At 52.7% G+C, this 17,313-nt stretch overlaps 3 protein-coding genes across 8 annotated transcripts; 1 reads left to right on the plus strand and 2 right to left on the minus strand.

Annotated features, from left to right (window-relative positions):
* Positions 1–1,288: 1,288 nt before the first annotated feature.
* EIF2B4 (eukaryotic translation initiation factor 2B subunit delta) lies at positions 1,289–6,995 on the minus strand. Of its 5 annotated transcripts, none has more exons than XM_082851409.1 (13): positions 6,897–6,995; positions 6,475–6,518; positions 6,016–6,151; positions 5,614–5,817; positions 5,264–5,346; positions 4,985–5,076; positions 4,638–4,752; positions 4,361–4,437; positions 3,562–3,664; positions 3,199–3,326; positions 2,883–3,060; positions 2,305–2,485; positions 1,289–1,628 (listed from the first exon to the last, which is right to left on the minus strand). In XM_082851409.1, exons 1-13 carry the CDS (start codon positions 6,928–6,930, stop codon positions 1,429–1,431), a joined length of 1,575 nt encoding a protein of 524 aa, XP_082707535.1. In that variant the 5' UTR covers positions 6,931–6,995; the 3' UTR covers positions 1,289–1,428. The 5 variants fall into 5 exon arrangements, with proteins under 5 accessions (XP_082707535.1, XP_082707534.1, XP_082707533.1 ...); XM_082851408.1 differs by having other exon boundaries at positions 5,614–5,820; XM_082851407.1 differs by lacking the exon at positions 6,897–6,995 and having other exon boundaries at positions 6,475–6,633.
* A 210-nt stretch (positions 6,996–7,205) lies between these two features.
* Positions 7,206–12,971, plus strand: SNX17 (sorting nexin 17; the record flags this gene model as incomplete). Of its 2 annotated transcripts, none has more annotated exons than XM_082852290.1 (15): positions 7,206–7,377; positions 7,871–7,945; positions 8,974–9,091; positions 9,613–9,677; positions 9,958–10,068; positions 10,180–10,270; positions 10,431–10,518; positions 10,763–10,832; positions 11,128–11,220; positions 11,317–11,520; positions 11,659–11,784; positions 11,948–12,025; positions 12,178–12,252; positions 12,345–12,386; positions 12,479–12,969. In XM_082852290.1, 15 exons carry the CDS (start codon positions 7,315–7,317, stop codon positions 12,590–12,592), a joined length of 1,413 nt encoding a protein of 470 aa, XP_082708416.1. In that variant the 3' UTR covers positions 12,593–12,969. The 2 variants fall into 2 exon arrangements, with proteins under 2 accessions (XP_082708416.1, XP_082708417.1); XM_082852291.1 differs by lacking the exon at positions 7,206–7,377 and adding an exon at positions 7,507–7,611 and having other exon boundaries at positions 12,479–12,971.
* A 116-nt stretch (positions 12,972–13,087) lies between these two features.
* On the minus strand, positions 13,088–16,641 carry ZNF513 (zinc finger protein 513). Its single transcript, XM_082852289.1, has 4 exons — positions 16,571–16,641; positions 16,157–16,312; positions 14,343–14,930; positions 13,088–14,252 (listed from the first exon to the last, which is right to left on the minus strand). Exons 1-4 carry the CDS (start codon positions 16,623–16,625, stop codon positions 13,426–13,428), a joined length of 1,626 nt encoding a protein of 541 aa, XP_082708415.1. The 5' UTR covers positions 16,626–16,641; the 3' UTR covers positions 13,088–13,425.
* Positions 16,642–17,313: the final 672 nt, after the last annotated feature.

The raw sequence follows: 17,313 nt of genomic DNA on the forward strand, positions 1-17,313 counted from the left end.
AGAGACTGCTTTTGATTACAAAAAATTTAAGACAAAATAACGACATGTAATATATGGATTTGTTTGGATCCTGATTCAACAGTAAAAAGCTGCTTTTGAGACAATCAAGGAAATTTGATTATGGCTTGGACAATAAGGAAGAGTTTAATAAGTGTAATGACATGATAAGCTTCCATATTTTTTAGAGACATAATGACGTTTGGAGGAGTAAAACGATATAATGACTGGGATTTGCTCTAATACAACTTCAGCAAGGAAAAAAAGGGAAACAAAAAAAGCATATGTGGCGAATCTTGATAATTACTACATTTGGTGATGGGGATTCTTTGTATAGTTCACTGTACTTCTATGCTGCTTGAAATTTTTCAATAAAACATACACACACATACACACACACACACACACACACACACACACAAAATGGATGACTCTAACATATTTTTTAGGCTAACCACAATGGTTAGACTCTCACAATCTGGACCCAATCCAACCTACGTTAGCAGCTGTATCACTAATTGTCCACATAAGCCGAGGTTCTAGCTTTACCACACTACTTGACACTTCGGAATTGGCCAGTCATTTTAAGGCCTGTTCTGTAGTCTAAGTTATTTCCTCTGTTCACCTGCGTTCTCATTCTTTTCCAACTGGGAAACTTCTTATCCTTCAAGGACTAGGTCAGATTTTACCTGTGAAGTCTTCTCCAACCTCACTAGATCTGGCAACATCCTGGGTTACTTCCAATGAACTCTGTTCATACTACTAGTAGAATGTATCTCATAGTGTAGATGTCATCTGTCTTCCTCCATCATGATGACTACTCCTTAATGGCAGATAGCGTAAAAATTACGGGCACAGTCTCTAGATCCAGAATGCCGGAGATCACATGCCGGTTTAGTTAGTGTTACCTTGGGCAAGTAACTTAACCTCTCTGTGCCCCAGTTATCTCATCTATAAAATCGCACTTCATAGAGTGGTATTAATCTTCCTAAATGGATAAAACAGGACTACAACAGTTTATGACACACAGTAAATACTCAATACTAAGGATACAAAATATTAATATATTAATGTGTAACTATTTAATGTAAATATCAATATATTGGTTTAACTTAAATATTAATGTAATAATAATACTAAAATACTAAGGATAGGACTCTTATTTGTCCTTATTATACTCTTTCTCATATCTAGCTCAGTGTCTGGCACATAGATACTCAATAAATGGTTGATGACTTGGATAGGTTATGGTCTCCATACTGACCTTCACTTTGGCCCCAAAGCACTGGCATGGAGATTGGTAGCAGGTGCTAAGAGGGGCTGGACAGTCTGGACTCCTAACCTAAGCGGTGGCAATGCTAAAAGAGATAAAAGGCAGCAGAGTTGCTAAGTGTAGGGAGTATGTCATTTATTGACCCTGTGTTCACCCACTCACTGGTCACTACTCTTGACTCGCAGCACAACAGGTACAGAACTGCAAGGGATCATGCCCAGCTCCGTGATCACCAGATCCACCAGTTCTGGGGGGGTCACATCATAGACCAGATTCAACAACCGTAGGGACGAGTGGTTCTGCCAGTCAGCCAGGGCCACACGTTCTCCTCGCTCACACAGCAGATCGTCAGGGTCATCTGCAATGGGAGGTGTACCCTTTTATGTACTTTTAAAAAATAAGCTGTGGGGCTTCCCTGGTGGCACAGTGGTTGAGAGTCCGCCTGCCGATGCAGGGGACACGGGTTCGTGCCCCGTCTGGGAAGATCCCACATGCCGCGGAGTGGCTGGGCCCGTGAGCCAGGGCCGCTGAGCCTGCGCGTCCGGAGCCTGTGCTCCGCAACGGGAGAGGCCACAACGGTGAGAGGCCCGCGCACCGCAAAAAAAAAAAAAAAAAAGCTGTGGGCTTCCCTTGTGGCACAGTGGTTAAGAATCCACCTGCCAATGCAGGGGACATAGGTTTGAGCCCTGGTCCAGGAAGATCCCACATGCTGCGGAGCAACTAAGCCCGTGCGCCACAACTACTGCGCCTGCGCTCTAGAGCCCGTGAGCCACAACTACTGAAGTCTGGACACCTAGAGCCCGTGTCCGCAGTGAGAAGCCCGCGCACTGCAATGAAGAGTGACCCCCCACTCGCCGCAAATAGAGAAAGCTCGCGCACAGCAACTAAGACCCAACACAGCCAAAAATAAATAAATAAAATAAATTTATAAAAAAATAAAAATAGAAAATAAGTTGTACTTCAACCTCCCCTCTCCCTCCCAAATCTTCTCAGGTCCCTGGAACCTTCTCTCCTGCCCTCCTGGGCCTCCTTACCTAGCTCATTAGAGACAAAGGCATCAGTCTGCACACGCTCACAAAACTTGTATGTTTCACAGCAGACCAGCACTGGCACATTATGGGCCCGTGCCACCAGGGCCAGCTGTGCTGTCCCTACCCGTGACATCACAGACCCGTTGGCCAGGAGTGCATGAGCTCCCAACAGCAGCTTAGAAACCTATTTTGGAGAGTAGAGAGGAGGAAAAAAAATGTCATGTGTGACCAATGCAGAATAAGGTTCCCAATTCTTACCCAGGACAGCTATATTAAGGCAATGGGTAACAAACCTTAATAAAGGCTCTTGGAAAACACCTGACCATTGACTCACCGCACCACCCACAGGAAAACTAAACTCTTTAGTCCTGTTCCCTCTCAGCGACTACTAGTTTTGTATAAGGTTCTTGCAATAGGTAGACATACTGTATAACGTGCTGTAGATGCTTCTCCTACTAAATATAAACACAGCTGTATAATTCTAGTATTTCTAGACAATTGCAACGTTGAGAAGGCAAGACTATGTCTATACTACTATACCCTTTTACTCCAACTTTGGAGTTCTTTTCCTCTGCCCTCACCTCTGGGAGCACATAGGAAGCTGCAGGAATCAGCAGGTAGGAGGCAGGGACCCCAGCACGGACCAGAAAACGTAGTGTGTGCTTTCCCTCCAGCCGTGGCCGGCTGTCCACCACTACCACCCGAAACCGCCGGCCCTTAGCCCAAGCCTCCTGAAGAATTCGTGATACCAGAGATGAGCTAGAGTGAATGGAGAGGAGGATTCAGTTATAGATGTCACTGACTGATGGTCAGCTCATTCCTAAAGGGCAAAGGGGCAGTTCCTTCTTCAAATCATTTCACTCCCCAATTTTCTCAGTCACAGGGTCTGGCCCATACCATCCATATACCAGGATTACATCTCCATTACTGATCTTCTCATAAGCAGAGCGTGAGATTGCCTGAGCTGCAAGCACAATCTTCTCTTGCACATATAGATCGATGGCTGCTTGAAGTTCTGACTTGGCCTAAATGGAGCAAGATACTTATGGAACAAGAAACGGACACAACCCTTTGATTATCATGCTGGATGCTTGAATATGCATATAATGACAGGCCTAAAGGGGGCCCAGGTCAGACAGACCCACCACCTCCTTAACCCTTGACCAGGCAGACCAGAGAGTTGCCCCTTCTGGGAGCCCCGAACATGTTTCCAGCTCTATCCCCCAGGTGCATGCCTCGCTCATTCCTCATACTCATCACCTCCTCTTCCCGCGTGGAGCTGCTCACACCCGTGATCTCCTTGTTAAGGAACTTGATGGCGTTGTACATGCTCGCTGACAGGGGACGGCACTGAGTCAGGAAGCTACAAAAACAACACCTTGCATCTGTGCAACTCTTCACAGCTCACAAAGCTTTCACATTTAAAAACATTTTTTTTAAAGAGAAGACAGAAAAATGAAAATAGAGGTAGAAGAGCAAGAAAAAGGCTCCAAGTGCAATATAAATTCAGTATTTGGCATCGTTAGTTTTCTTGGCTTTGTGCATGTTAGACCTGGTATTTCTACTGATACAGTATTCCTATAGTTTCTCATACTGTTCAGTTTGACAGTCCTCAATAGTAACTAATACTAATTTTCTAGGGTGTCAAATTCAGAACCAGGCAGATCCATCTCCTGACCCTAAACATGGTCCTAAAGTAAATCGCTTGAGGAAATTGGATCGCAAAGATTACAGGTGGGGAATTTTGAAGTGTGTCCACATTTCACTGGAGATCAAAGAAGCCTAACTAAAAGAACTGTAGGCTGACTCACATGACAACTTCTTTTTGAAAGGGTTTTTTATCTTGAAGATTATGAGTTTGGAGGAACTAAGGTGATTGGCAGTGGAAAGAATCAGAACGTGTGAAATTCCTTGAAAATTTATTGACTTAAATAACTTTGTGTTACACATACTAAAAAAAAAAAACCCTTTATGCTTTGAAAAAAAGAAAAACAAAAAGGGTCTAAGAAAAGGACTGAGCAAGGTGGGGTGGGAGTGGATGTGCAGTGGTCATCCTTACCTGAAGTAGGGCTTTAGTTTATTCACTAGGTCCCTTGACAGTTCTTCACTGGGAGGTGTGGTGTAATCCTGAATCACCTGTAGGGTACACAAGTTGATCAGCAAACTGCGCCCTAACAAAAGTCTCTAAAGGGGGACAGGGTAAGCTTCTCTGAGGAAAGTCTTCTGAGGGTGGAGTCATTCCCTCTTCCCCCCAGAGATTACTCTGGGTGAGAGAAGCCGGGGTAGTGTTGGGGAAGGTGAGGCTGGATCATAAGAGGTAACAAGATGGGACATACCTGCTGCAAGGCACGAAGCAAGGCAATGCACCGGGCATTGGAGCCACTGACCAGGCCCTGGGAGTACTGCAGGCCGAGTCGCACCATGGCTGGGTGGATCACAGAGGATGGGATGCTGATGGGATGGCGGTGTCACACACTTTGCAAGGGAACTTGAACACCTACCGCCCACCTTCCCCTGATGAAAAGGAACCTCCTTCACTCGCACAGACACCCCCATTTGAAGAGGCATGCCTTGTGTTCATGCTTCTTTCCACAGATCCAACCTCAAGTTTCCAGTCACTTTCAAAACAGAATTACTAAAACTCCTCATGCTTAAAAGTTATGACAATTTCATAAGCTCCTACCTCATAAACTGGGTTAGAGAGTTTTGTCTGCTGTACTGGGGTAGGTGGGAGAAGAGACTGACTTTGGATCCATAATCCTTTCGTGTAGGAACCTTGACAAAACAGGGGAACAGGACCAAGGGCCCAGAGTTTAAAACTGTGGGATAATGCTGGGAAGGAAGAAGATGGTGAGCCAAATACCCATCCTTTTCCAGGGTCTCACTTTGCCCCGAGCACCTTTCCTCCCTCTATTCCATCTCCCTAGGCTCTTTCTGGCCACACACCAAACCCACTTCCTACCTGCTGTCGTTCTGGTTTTTTAACAAGCCTCCTCAGAAGCGTGGGGTCATCAACCTGACTATGCTCAGGTAGACGCTTCACTCCTAGAAGATAACAATCGTGTTTTCAAGACACTGTAGGTGATAATGAGAAATCTGCTTTCAGGGCATAAGGGACATCAAGAAAGATTTAAGAGAGAGATGAAAAAAAAAAAAGGAGAAAAGAGTAGAAAAAGAAACAGGGGTAGGATGAGGTTAAGGAGAGAATTGTGAACTCTGGGAACCAAGGTGAAAATTGGGAGCTGTTTTACTGTGGGGAAGCCTGAGCTAACACAGGCATTTGAATCAACAGAGGTCTTGAAGTGAAGATACCTGAGGGGGTTTCTCCAGCTGTGCTGGGGCAGGCCTGAGGAGGTGGGCCTCCTTGGTCCCCTTTTCTTGCCTGCTTCAGGGCCCGCTCAGCCTCCTGCTTGGCCCGCCTTTCAGCTCGAAGTTCAGCCTTACTCCGACCTGCTGGAACTTTCTCCTTGGCACTGCCCAACTGACTGTCCAGTCCAGGCGGGTCTTTGGCCGGGCCTGCTGAAGGTAGAAGGAAGAGGTGCCCAAGCCCTAGGCAGGTAATAGCTATGCCCCAACCAAAGATTCTTTTCCTGTTTATCTAAACTTTTTTCCTTTTTACTTGTTCAAACCAACTTTGTCCTGTCTCCCCCTCTTCTCTCCCACCACATCCCTTTACCAGCTCCACACCCCGGCCCTTTAAAAAAGCCCCCGCACCTTGACATTGGGCTGCAGATACAGCAGAGCCAGTTTCTGGTTCTGCCCCCTTTTCCTCCTTCCGTTTCTTCTTCTGCTGTTTCTTTTCCTTCCGAAGCTGCAGCTTTTCTTCTTGGGTCATCTCCCTCCCCCCTGCCTAAGACACAGACATAGAACACTAACCTTCCCCAACAATTCCAAAAATGAATAAACACTACTGGATACTTACTAGTCTCCCACAGGATCCCTAATCCTTCCTAAGTCTCAGAAGCTACCTGTTACGAGCTTAGAGCCCACAGGGATCGAAGTTTCTCCTGCAGATCACAGTCACATTACCATTAGGGCTGAAAAAGCTCTGTAAAATCTCTTGGCTTTACCAAGAAATAAAGTGAAACGGGGATGAAGATTGGGTCGGAACGAAGTTGACACGGCCTCCTGCGTACCGCCTGACAGGCGGCTAGGGAGGGCACCCGCACTTACCCCAGGCCGAGGAACAAGCTCCGCCTTCATCCCAGATCCCGAGTCTGCATCAGAAAACAGGGCACAAAGTGAACCAGAGAGGCTCCGGGAGGGTTTGCGGGGACACGTATTCGGCGCTGCTAGCTGCTGGGTCTGCATGACCACGGGTCCGCCACCAGGCGGGAGGTGAGCCGGGGATCGGCGTGGGGGACGCAGTGCGCGGCAGGATCAAAGGGAAGGGGGGCGGGGGAAGGAAGAAGCACGCACACCTCCCGGAGGAACAAGCCGGTCCGCGGCACGGAGTGCGCCCGAAGCAGTGCGGACCAGAGTCCGGCGTGGCGCGGGAACCGAACGACAAGGCCCAGAGGTACTCAGGGCCCATCAGTAGCCGTCCGAGGCCCGTCCGCTCGCGTACCTGTTTGTGTGCTCGGCCCTTCACTCACCCTCGCGAACAGCCACGGCCACGGCAGCCATCATCGTCCGTCCTGGGCTCCGCCCGCCTGGGTCACAGGGACTACAAGCGCTCCCTGGGCCGACAGCCTCGGCGCGCAGCCCCAACCGGACTACAAGCCCCGAAGTGCTCTGGGGCTCTGCCCCTGGCTACGGGTCGCGATAAGGGCCTTTTCAGCTTTGGGCTCCCAATCCCGGCTGTCGGCTCTTGCCCTTTAGACTACAGTTCCCAGGATGCCGCGGGCGCTGCGCCCCAGAGCGGACTTCCCCAGCCCTTCCCACCTCTGATCGCAAGTCCCCCCCCCAAAATGGCGAGCGAGGCTGCGGGGACGTGCTGAGGAGCGGAGGCGAGCGTGCAAAGCCGCTGTGGCCCTCAGAGTCCGGACCCTGCCGGGCCCTGCCGCAGGGAACATGCACTTTTCCATTCCTGAAACCGAGTCCCGCAGCGGGGACAGCGGCGGCTCCGCCTACGTGGTGAGGAGCGGCCGGAGCCCGGCCGGGTAGGGGCGGGGATAACGGGCCGGAGCCCTCTCCGAGCGGCCTCCGAAGTCTGGCCGCCACCTTTCGGGCCTGGTGACAGGCCGCCGAGTCCCGACGGCCTCGATGGGAGCTTATATTACGTCTCAGATTCATCCAAAGGTCGCCCCAGCTCCTGTAGGTCCTTTGTTCGGCCGCATCGCCTCCCCCGGCTGGGCCGCGGCTATTCTGGTGGGCGTCCCTGGCCTCTTGGGGAGGAAGACTGCAGCCTGAGCGCCCGGGTGTCCCCCGACTGGTCCTTCTGCTTTGGGACCTGGCTCTGGGGAAAATCGGCTGGCCACCTTTGGACGATCTCGGCGCGTTGCTCAGGCGGAGCTGTGGCAGGCAACTTCCGGCCAGGGTTCTCAAGCCCCGCCAAAATGGCGAGCGAGGCGAGCGACCCTAAACAAGACCGCGACCCTAAACTGCTTGCCTGCTTTTGTGTCCTCAGGCCTATAACATTCACGTGAATGGAGTCCTGCACTGTCGGGTGCGCTACAGCCAACTCCTGGGGCTGCACGAGCAGGTGGGACTAGCACCCCTGCCTTGAGGCAGCTTCAAGCCCTTTTCTACACCTGAGCATCAGTGTCTCCATTTCCCTCCCCGTCGCTTTCTCGTAGGCTGTAGTTCCCCTTTAATCACTGCCACAGGGAAGGATTTGGTGCTTTATCTCATCGTCTGACATTTCCGGGGAACTCCCAGGAAGCTTAATGTCTGCCCCTAACTGCTCCTCCCTATACTCACATACTCCCTCCTTTCTTCTCTGTCCCCATCTTACACAGCCTGTACACTGCCTGTGCCTGTGCATGGAGAAAACGACAACCCTCCCCCCTAAGCTGCCAAAGCACTTTCCTCCTGTCATCTGAGCTGCAACTTGAAATTCTTTTTTCCTGCTCATATTGATACAAACCATTCACCAGTTTCTGTCTGTGTTCCTTGACTCACCTGAGCGGGTGTAGCTGTTCCAGCTATCCTTACGTGTCTGTGATGTAATGTTTCTCTGTTCTCCTCACCAGATTCTGAGCTCTGTATTTAACTCGGTACAGAGTCCTGGTTTTACTGATAACTAGTTGTGCAACCCTGAGCAAGTTACCTGATTTCTTTGGGCCTCAGCTTCTGCAACTGAAAAATAGAGTCATTGATCTGCAAAGTTCCTTTAAGTCCTAAAATACTTCGTGAATATATTTAGCTATTACTTAACTGTGCACATAAACTTTCCTTACAAAGCCTTTTGCTTCCTATGAGGGTTCAATGAACACAGCTTTGCTAGATAAGCAAGGGTCTCCCTAGGCCCTGGCCCTATACAAACCCTTCCCACACTGGAGGAACAGACTTGTACACTGTAAGATTGGAAAGAACATATATCTAGGACAGAGGAACGGCTCCCTTGGGATGCTGCCCCTGCCAAAGGAATGATTTCCTGGATGACCAGGGTAGATAGGGGAGCAGGGACTAAGGAAAGGGAAGGGGAGCCCAAGAGAACATTATGAATGTGGATTGCCTCTTCTCATTTGCTATGTTTATGTGAAGAGTTGTATCTCTTTCTCCAAATAGCTTCGGAAGGAATACGGGGCCAATGTGCTTCCTGCATTTCCCCCAAAGAAGCTTTTCTCTCTGACACCCGCTGAGGTAGAACAGAGGAGAGAGCAGTTAGAGAAGTACATGCAAGCTGGTGAGTGGTTGGAGGGAACTTTAGGCTGACTCTGTTGAGGACTATGGAGAGAGACTCAAAACAGCTGATTTTGTAGAAGGTCCTGAAGGAATCTGTAGATCTGGGAAGCCTACTGTTTTATCTGTTATTTAATTAGCAAAAGTAAATAGCATGCAAGGATGCTGTGGTATCTAGGTACCAGCAAAGCAATTTGGGCACTGACATCTATGAGAAATACTAATATAGCACTAACTAGCCTTAAAGCAGTTTCGATCGGTGGGGAGAACTTAACTTGTATCTGATGTGCTTTAGATGAACATTATTTTTCCCTGGTTCTATAGACTGGACTCAACTAGATGGTAGCCAAGGGTGGGGCAGGTGAAGAATTTATGCAAACAGCGAGTGAGGTGAGGCCAGTTGGGAGATGTGACAAGCCACCATCAGCCCAGGAAAGGGGACCTGGGGGGGCTGCCAAAAAGAGAACTGGGGGGATCCAAGAGGGAATCATAAGTTATTAGAACATCATTCTCTTGTCCCCACAGTTCGGCAAGACCCATTGCTTGGGAGCAGTGAGACCTTCAATAGTTTCTTGCGTCGGGCACAACAGGTAAGGCTTTGGATGGGACCAAGTTTTAAGGGAAGCACCTTCTTGCAGGGCCACATCATTTTAATGAGGTGGGTACAGAGGAGCCATCCTGGCACCTTTCTGTATGGAATGGGGCTTCTGCTGTACCAGTGAAATCAAGGAAACCCAGTCTATAATTAAACAGCTGAGAATAAAGTCACCAGAGGGACCTACAATACAACATAGTTAGGAAGGGTCAGAGCTGGACGCTGGGCATGCTGTTAACAAGGTGCCTCCCATTCCCGTGTATGCTCACAACCAGGAGACACAGCAGGTCCCAACAGAAGAGGTCTCCTTGGAAGTGCTGCTTAGCAACGGGCAGAAAGTTCTGGTCAATGTGCTAACTTCAGATCAGACTGAGGATGTCCTGGAGGTGAGGCGCTTGTTCTGCACTGCTCCTCCTCCCCCTGCACCCCAGGTTCCCAGGCTTGGGGTGATTGGAACCATCCAGCATGATGAGCTGTATTTCCTTCCTTACTCCTAGGCTGTGGCTGCAAAGCTGGATCTTCCAGATGACTTGATTGGATACTTTAGTCTCTTTCTAGTTCGAGAAAAAGAGGATGGAGCCTTTTCGTGTGAGTTTGTCTGGACTTTACAGCTTCCCTCTGTTTCCACTAGTGAACTTGCCTGTCTCCCCCAAGAATGTGGCATTTTCCCAGGGCTTCTCGCTTGATTTCCCTCCCCTGAGTTTCATGACATTTTCTTTTTCTTTTCTTTTTTTTTTTACACCCATAGTTGTACGGAAGTTGCAAGAGTTTGAGCTGCCTTATGTGTCTGTTGCCAGTCTTCGGAGTCAAGAGTATAAGATTATGCTAAGGAAGAGGTCAGGGCTGGGCTTGGAGGAGGGAGAGGGTGCTGGACTGGATTATGGGGCCACGTATTGAGACAGAATAATCTGGACAAGGGGATAGTGCTGGGTGTTTCTACCAGGCCTCCCAAGCTTCCTCCAACTGTATCACCATTAGCCCCATAGTTCCAGATTGCTCCGGTTTTGCCCCTTTTCCATTCTGCCTCTTGCCTTCCCCCAGCTTAGCCCCATTACCCCTTTCCACCCCTTGGCCTCACAGTTATTGGGACTCTGCCTATGATGACGATGTCATGGAGAACCGGGTTGGCCTGAACCTGCTTTATGCTCAGGTGAGCTTGGAGCTGCCTCAGAACCCTTCCCCTGAAAATGGCTCTGGTGTCCCTCTGCCAAGAAAACTCCTTTCGTATCTTTACTGCCAGTTCATGGGGAAGTTTCTAGAATACTCTCAGGGCATCTGGCACAACCTCTACTCTCCCTGCTTTGTAAGCTGATATGGTCAAGGACTCAACTGCGAAGAGCTTGCTCAAATGTGGGGTGAGGGGTCAGGCTGGACAGAGGTAACTGGACACTCTTTGGTTCTCTGACTGGGAGCCCCGAACACCCCACCCCTTGTCTCCGCCGCAGACAGTATCAGACATTGAGCGTGGGTGGATCCTAGTCACCAAGGAGCAGCACCGGCAGCTCAAATCACTGCAAGAGAAGGTCTCCAAGAAGGAGGTGAGCCCTGCCTCCCTGTCTCCCTCCAAGGGGTTGCTTCCTCTGGGCTGTCCCACTTCCCCTCCTGACCCGTCCCGCCTGCTGACTGGGTTTCAGTTCCTGCGGCTGGCCCAGACGCTGCGGCACTATGGCTACTTGCGCTTCGATGCCTGTGTGGCTGACTTCCCGGAGAAGGACTGTCCAGTGGTGGTGAGCGCAGGCAACAGTGAGCTCAGCCTCCAGCTCCGCCTGCCTGGCCAGCAACTCCGTGAAGGCTCCTTTCGGGTCACCCGCATGCGGTGCTGGCGGGTCACCTCCTCTGTGAGTTGGGGTAGGAGGGGGAGACCTTTGGGATGGAGGCCCGGCAAGCCTTGAGCTTCGGGAATGGGCTGGAGTGGGTCAGGGAGAGGCACATGGATCAGAATGAGCTCAGCCTAATTCTTACCCTTCCTCTCCCAGGTGCCACTGCCCAGTGGAGGCACAAGCAGCCCAGGTCGGGGCCGGGGTGAGGTGCGCCTGGAACTGGCTTTTGAATACCTCATGAGCAAGGACCGGCTACAGTGGGTCACCATCACCAGCCCCCAGGTGTGAGCCCACCCTCAGGCCTCCTCTGGAGCCCATTGCACCGTCTCTCTTAGATACCCAAGTCTAGGGCTTCCAGGACTCCATGTGAGTGGGAGCCCTTGTCTTAGGGGTGCTGGGCTCAGGATGACCACCCAGTCAGGCTGAGCTCTCTCCTTGCCCTCAGGCTATCATGATGAGCATCTGCTTGCAGTCCATGGTGGATGAACTGATGGTGAAGAAATCCGGCGGCAGTATCAGGAAGGTAAGCAGCAAGCACAGACCCAGCAGCTGCGTGGCTGTGCTCTCCCTGCCTTTTGTCCTCGGTGTGATGCCTCTCCTGAGAGGGAGGGGAAGGGATTGGGATGCCAAAGGGGGTGATCAGCCCTTATCAGCACCTCATGTCTCCATCCCCAGATGCTACGCCGGCGGGTGGGGGGCACCCTGAGACGCTCAGACAGCCAGCAAGCAGTGAAGTCCCCACCGCTGCTTGTAAGTACTACTCCCTGGTCAGTCCCCCAGCCGCCAGGCCTTGCATCACCTCCCCAGTGAGGTCTCTGACACCTCTGCCTCCTCCTCCCCAGGAGTCACCTGATGCCAGCCGGGAGTCCACGGTCAAACTCTCAGTGAGTTTCCCACGAGGGTTGGTGAGGTTGGTGTTTGTAGGGGACCTTAGGGAGGCTTGAGCCCTCTGACCCCGACCCTGCCTTTATTACAGAGCAAGCTGAGTGCTGTGAGCTTGCGGGGGATTGGCACTCCCAGTACAGATGCCAGTGCCAGTGATGTCCACGGCAATTTCGCCTTTGAGGGCATTGGAGATGAGGATCTGTGATCTCCAGAGCTCGGATGTCTGCCCTCTACCCTGGAGGAGTGTTCAGAAACTTGCCCTGTGCCTGTATCCCCCAAACTGGGGTATTTTTCTTCGTATTGTCCCCTTTTCTCCTCGGCCAGGGGCCTCCTAACCTGCCATCCCTTCCCCTCCCCAGGGCTGGCTATACAAAGGATCGCTCAGAGCTGGCCTTCAATGCCAAATTAGCATTTAGTATTTTGCACAAAGTCCACGGGACCATGGCTACCTGCCTGGGGAGGAACCACAACTCCCCCCAGGCTGCTTCTGGCTTCTCGGGGCCATGAGCCAAGGGGATGGGCAGAGGTCTGTGTATGGTCTGGCCCAGCTCCCCGTCATTAAACTCAGCCTGATTGCTGCCTACCTCTGGTTCCCTCTCACTGCCCCTGCTCCCCCCATCACAGCATGGACTGCTGTGCTACGGGTGAGGCCAAGCCGTGCTTGCCACTGCCAACTCAGCATAGACGTGGCTTTGTTAGTGTTTCCTTTATTATAAAGCACTGAAATAAGTTAAATAAACAGGTGCGAGGCTGGACAGTCCCCCAGCCAGTTCATCCACCGCCCCTGGGAGCAGTGGAGGTGGATACAGGGCCCGTCTCACTGAGCTTATGAAGTCGCATCAGTCAAGGCAAGGCCCCCCTGGTCCATATGGGCCCCCGCCCATGGGGTTTGGACTGGTCCGTATAGTGCCTAGGTTAGTCTGTGTGGAGCCCCTGGCCAGCGGGGGAGGAAGGTAAAGGTGGCTTCTGGTCCATCTGTATAAAACATACAGGAGGGTCAGGGCTAATTCATAGAGCCCTAGGGGAGAAGGACCTAGTTCAGGGTGAGTCTGTGTGGAGAGCTCGGCTACCAGTGGCACCCAGGGCTGTTGGGCCCCGAGAGCTCAAAACAGAGGGGGGACTGTGAGGTGGCGCCCAGCCCTCAGAGGCAGAGAGGCCAGGCCCTCCTGCCCCACCATGGCCGTGCACCTTCTGGTGCCGTTTGTAGTTGTCCCAGTGGCCCGTGGTATAGGCGCAGGTGGCACAGCGGAAGGGCTTCTCGCCTGTGTGCCGCAGCATGTGGCGTTTGAGGTTCATGCTCTGGTTGCAGCTGTAGTTGCAAAGACTACACCGAAAAGGTTTGTCCCCAGAGTGGATTCGACCGTGACGCTTGAGGTTGGCCAGGTTGCCACAGGCATAGGGGCAGAGGGGGCACTTGTAGGGCTTCTCTCCTGTGTGGACGCGCTGGTGCCGTTTCAGGTTATCCAGATGAGCAGAGGCATAAGGACAGCGGGCACAGCGGAAGGGCTTCTCACCACTGTGCGTCTTCATGTGCCGAGCCAAGTGGTTGGGATAGTGAGTGGCAAAGGGGCAGAGGCTACAGGCAAAGCCTTTGTCACTGGGGCCCTGGGGTCCACCACTGGCACCACTTCCAGTCTCTCCTCGCATGCAGCGCCCACACGTGGCTGCTCCCAGCCGACTACCCTCCCCCTCTTCCAGCTCTTGTCCACAGTTCCGGCAGGTCCAAGGGAACAGCAGCTCTGGCAGTGGTTCTGATCCAGTCCCACATAGGCCTTCCCCTTCACTCCTCAGCTGCCCACAGTCCGGCAAGAAACTGGCACCGCCTGGTGGCACATGGAGGCTCAAATCTGGAAGCAGCAGGGCATCTGTGGAGACAGTGAGACCTGGGCTATGAATCCAAGTCCCCCTAAGGCCACCCACCCACGTCCCAGGTTCTTTGGTCCCTGGCTTTTTACCTTCAGGTCGCCGGGGCACTGCCCCCTCCTGCTCTGTGGGACTGGGAGGCCGGGCAGGACGTGGAGCACAGCAGCGGAAGCCACAGGTCGGGCAGGGAGGAGTGGGGGGCCCCGCATGGGTGCGCTGATGCCGCCTCAGGTTGCCCAGGCTGCTGCAGGCAAAGGGGCAGTGGGGACAGCGGTAGGGCTTCTCGCCAGTGTGGGTGCGAGTATGTCGCGTCAGGTTGACGAGCTGGGCTGAGGCGTAGGGGCAGCGGCCACAGCGGAACGGCTTCTCCCCGCTGTGTGTCTGCATGTGCCGCTTCAGGTGGCTCGAGTAGTGGGACACGAAGGCGCAGAGGCGGCATGAGTATAGTAGCCGTGGGGGCAGCGGGGGCCCCCCACCCGGCCCTCCTGCCCCACAACACGGCCCCTCACCTGTGGGCCCCCCACACAGCTGGCAGGCTGGGCCTGGCCTCTCACCCCTGGCCTCCCCTGGACCCCTGGCTGGCTCCTCAACTTCACTCTCCGCACTTAGTGCCCGGCCGCCCCCAGACTCGTCGTCGCTCAGCCCATAGGGAAGCCCAGGCCTGGCCCCCAGAGAGTCTCCTGGTGAGACAGACATGAGAAGAGACATCAACACAGGCTAGGAACAGACTCCAAACTCCCTTTCTCACTTGCGGTCTCCCCACTTGCTGGGCTCCACCCTTCTCTTCAATCAATGATCCTAAAAATTCAACACAAATCATCTACCTCCAAGTCTGGACTAACCTAGTGATGACAGAGTTGTGCATAGGACCAATGAATGGAAAAAGATCAAGGGCTCACAGTGGACCACATACTGAAATGAATCAATAATTAAATAATTAACTGATTCTTGGGATAAGTAAAAATACACAAGGCAGAGGCCTGATACGTTTTTCTAGTGCCTCTATCAGTAAGGACTCTTAGTTTTTATTTTATAACCACCTCCATACTATCTCAAGAGGCAAAATTTGGAGGGAAGGGCTTCCCTGGTGGCGCAGTGGTTGAGAGTCCGCCTGCCGATGCAGGGTACACGGGTTCGTGCCCCAGTCCGGGAAGATCCCACATGCCGCGGAGCGGCTGGGCCCATGAGCCATGGCTGCTGAGCCTGCGTGTCTGGAGCCTGTGCTCCGCAACGGGAGAGGCCACAACAGTGAGAGGCCCGCGAACCGCAAAAAAAAAAAAAAAAAAAAAAAATTTTTGGAGGGAAGAGGAAACAAAGTAACACATGTAATACCACTTCTAAGCCTAAAGGATGGATTCTCTTTTACATGGATTTCCTCAATGACTTTCAAAATCATCCTTCAGAAGTGGCATTAGTGGATAGGTAGTGCAGCAAACTAGGTTGGGGTGATGCTAAGATCAAAGGGAAGAGGAATGTGGAAGGATATTTGAGGGCAGAGACTAATACCTCCATACAAGAGGAGTTTATGCTGCAGGTGAAAGGGAGTTAGATTAGATATAAGTACTAGCTTGAATGAGGTTGCTTCCCTGAACCTCTTAAAAATAAACTCATCTAAGGAATGGGCTAGGGAGTGGGATAAAGTTATTAAAAGGGCATTTACTTTTAACCAGTTGTTTCATGTGATTCCTCTACCGTCCTATTCATACCACCTTTGAACCAGGCCCCAGAACTTGACCTCAACAAAGTGATGGACCATCAGGCAAACGAAGAAATCTAGCTCAAATCTAAACTGAACCAGCCCCAGTGGCAGGAAACGGTGTTTTGCTCACTGGCACTATACTCTAACCCGCCTCCTAAAGGCTGAGGTTCCAGCGGTCACTTCCTTAAGTCAGTCCCCCAAACCCACCTTCAGAGTCTCTCTCGAAGCCCATGAGCTGGTTGCTGTTGCCGTCACCTTCCTCCTCTTCCTCTTCTTCCTCAAACTCCAGATCCTGGCCTAGTAGTAAATCACTCTCCAATACCAGGGCCCCGGGTCCTTCGTCGAGGGAGTCTTCAGTATCCACTGAAGAGGGGAAAAGGCTTGTAGATCCTCCCTCAGGAACTGTGCCCATCATTCGCACCCGGGGAGCCAGCCCTCGCAGACCGTACTTCCCGCACTCGTAGACCCTCTCGGGTTCCGTTAGTACCTCGATGGGAAGCTAGGAGTCCAGATCGCCCACCCCATTCCTCAAGGGTCCCCCTCCACCCAGACCTGAACCCACACCACTGACCCCACCCCCACTCCTCCCCACCTCGCAGCCCCTGACCCCTGACCCCTGACCTTTGACCCCCTCGCATTTCACGGGCTGCGGGTGGCTTTGCTTCCTTCGGGGCATCGTGACCGGCTCCAGCCCGACGCGCCTCCGGCCTGCGGCCGCCCGGCCCCGCCCCTCCCAATTCGGCCTGCCCGCCCTTCCTCTCAGGGCCCGCGGGCCGCCCCCATGCAGCGGCGCGGGCCCCGGGCAGCCCCCGGCCCTGGCCCCGGCGCCCAGCTCAGGCCGCTCCCGCCGCCGCCGCCGCCGCCGCCGCGTCCATTCATGGAGCCCCCTACCCCCGCCCTACGGAGACCAGCTGGTACCTCCGTACTCGCTTCCGCTTCCGCTGTCGCAGAGCCACACGGGACGCGTAGTCCGTGGAAAGCAGAAGCCCCGAAAGCGTCCACAGCGTGACCAGGAAGTGATTGTGACGGAAGCAATCGGGCGAGCCAATCAGGGATCAGATGAAACCTGGCCGGCAAGGAGGGCAGGTCAAACCGTGACCCTGGCTTTAGTCTTAAGGGTCGCCTGGCCGGTCCTGACCCCTCCGTGGAGGAACCAGGAAATCGTTCCTCACCCTAGGAGGGGGTGAGGATGAGCCGCGACGCCAGGCCAGGCTGCCAGCGGCTCAGGGAGTTACCATACCCGACCCCCTCTCCCTGAGTCACACACATCACACGCAGGCAGGTAGGTGGGCAGGTGCGCGCGCGCGCGCGCACACACACACACACACACACACACACCCCGCACACACCACCTCACACCCGCC

This window comes from Leucopleurus acutus, assembly GCF_964270905.1.
Source record: "Leucopleurus acutus genome assembly, chromosome: 12".
Classification (NCBI taxonomy): Eukaryota; Metazoa; Chordata; class Mammalia; order Artiodactyla; family Delphinidae; genus Leucopleurus; species Leucopleurus acutus.

Coding starts and splice junctions, on each gene's coding strand:
- EIF2B4 (XM_082851406.1), bottom strand. CDS start 6,612: ATGCAGACCCAGCAGCTAGCAGCGCCGAATACGTGTCCCCGCAAACCC. Junction 3,061..3,198: donor GTAATCCTGGTATATGGATG/GTATGGGCCAGA, acceptor CATTCACTCTAG/CTCATCTCTGGTATCACGAA. Junction 2,486..2,882: donor CTTCCTATGTGCTCCCAGAG/GTGAGGGCAGAG, acceptor TCTCCAAAATAG/GTTTCTAAGCTGCTGTTGGG.
- ZNF513 (XM_082852289.1), bottom strand. CDS start 16,625: ATGCCCCGAAGGAAGCAAAGCCACCCGCAGCCCGTGAAATGCGAGGGG. Junction 14,931..16,156: donor CTTCGAGAGAGACTCTGAAG/GTGGGTTTGGGG, acceptor CTGTCTCACCAG/GAGACTCTCTGGGGGCCAGG. Junction 14,253..14,342: donor AGTGCCCCGGCGACCTGAAG/GTAAAAAGCCAG, acceptor CTGTCTCCACAG/ATGCCCTGCTGCTTCCAGAT.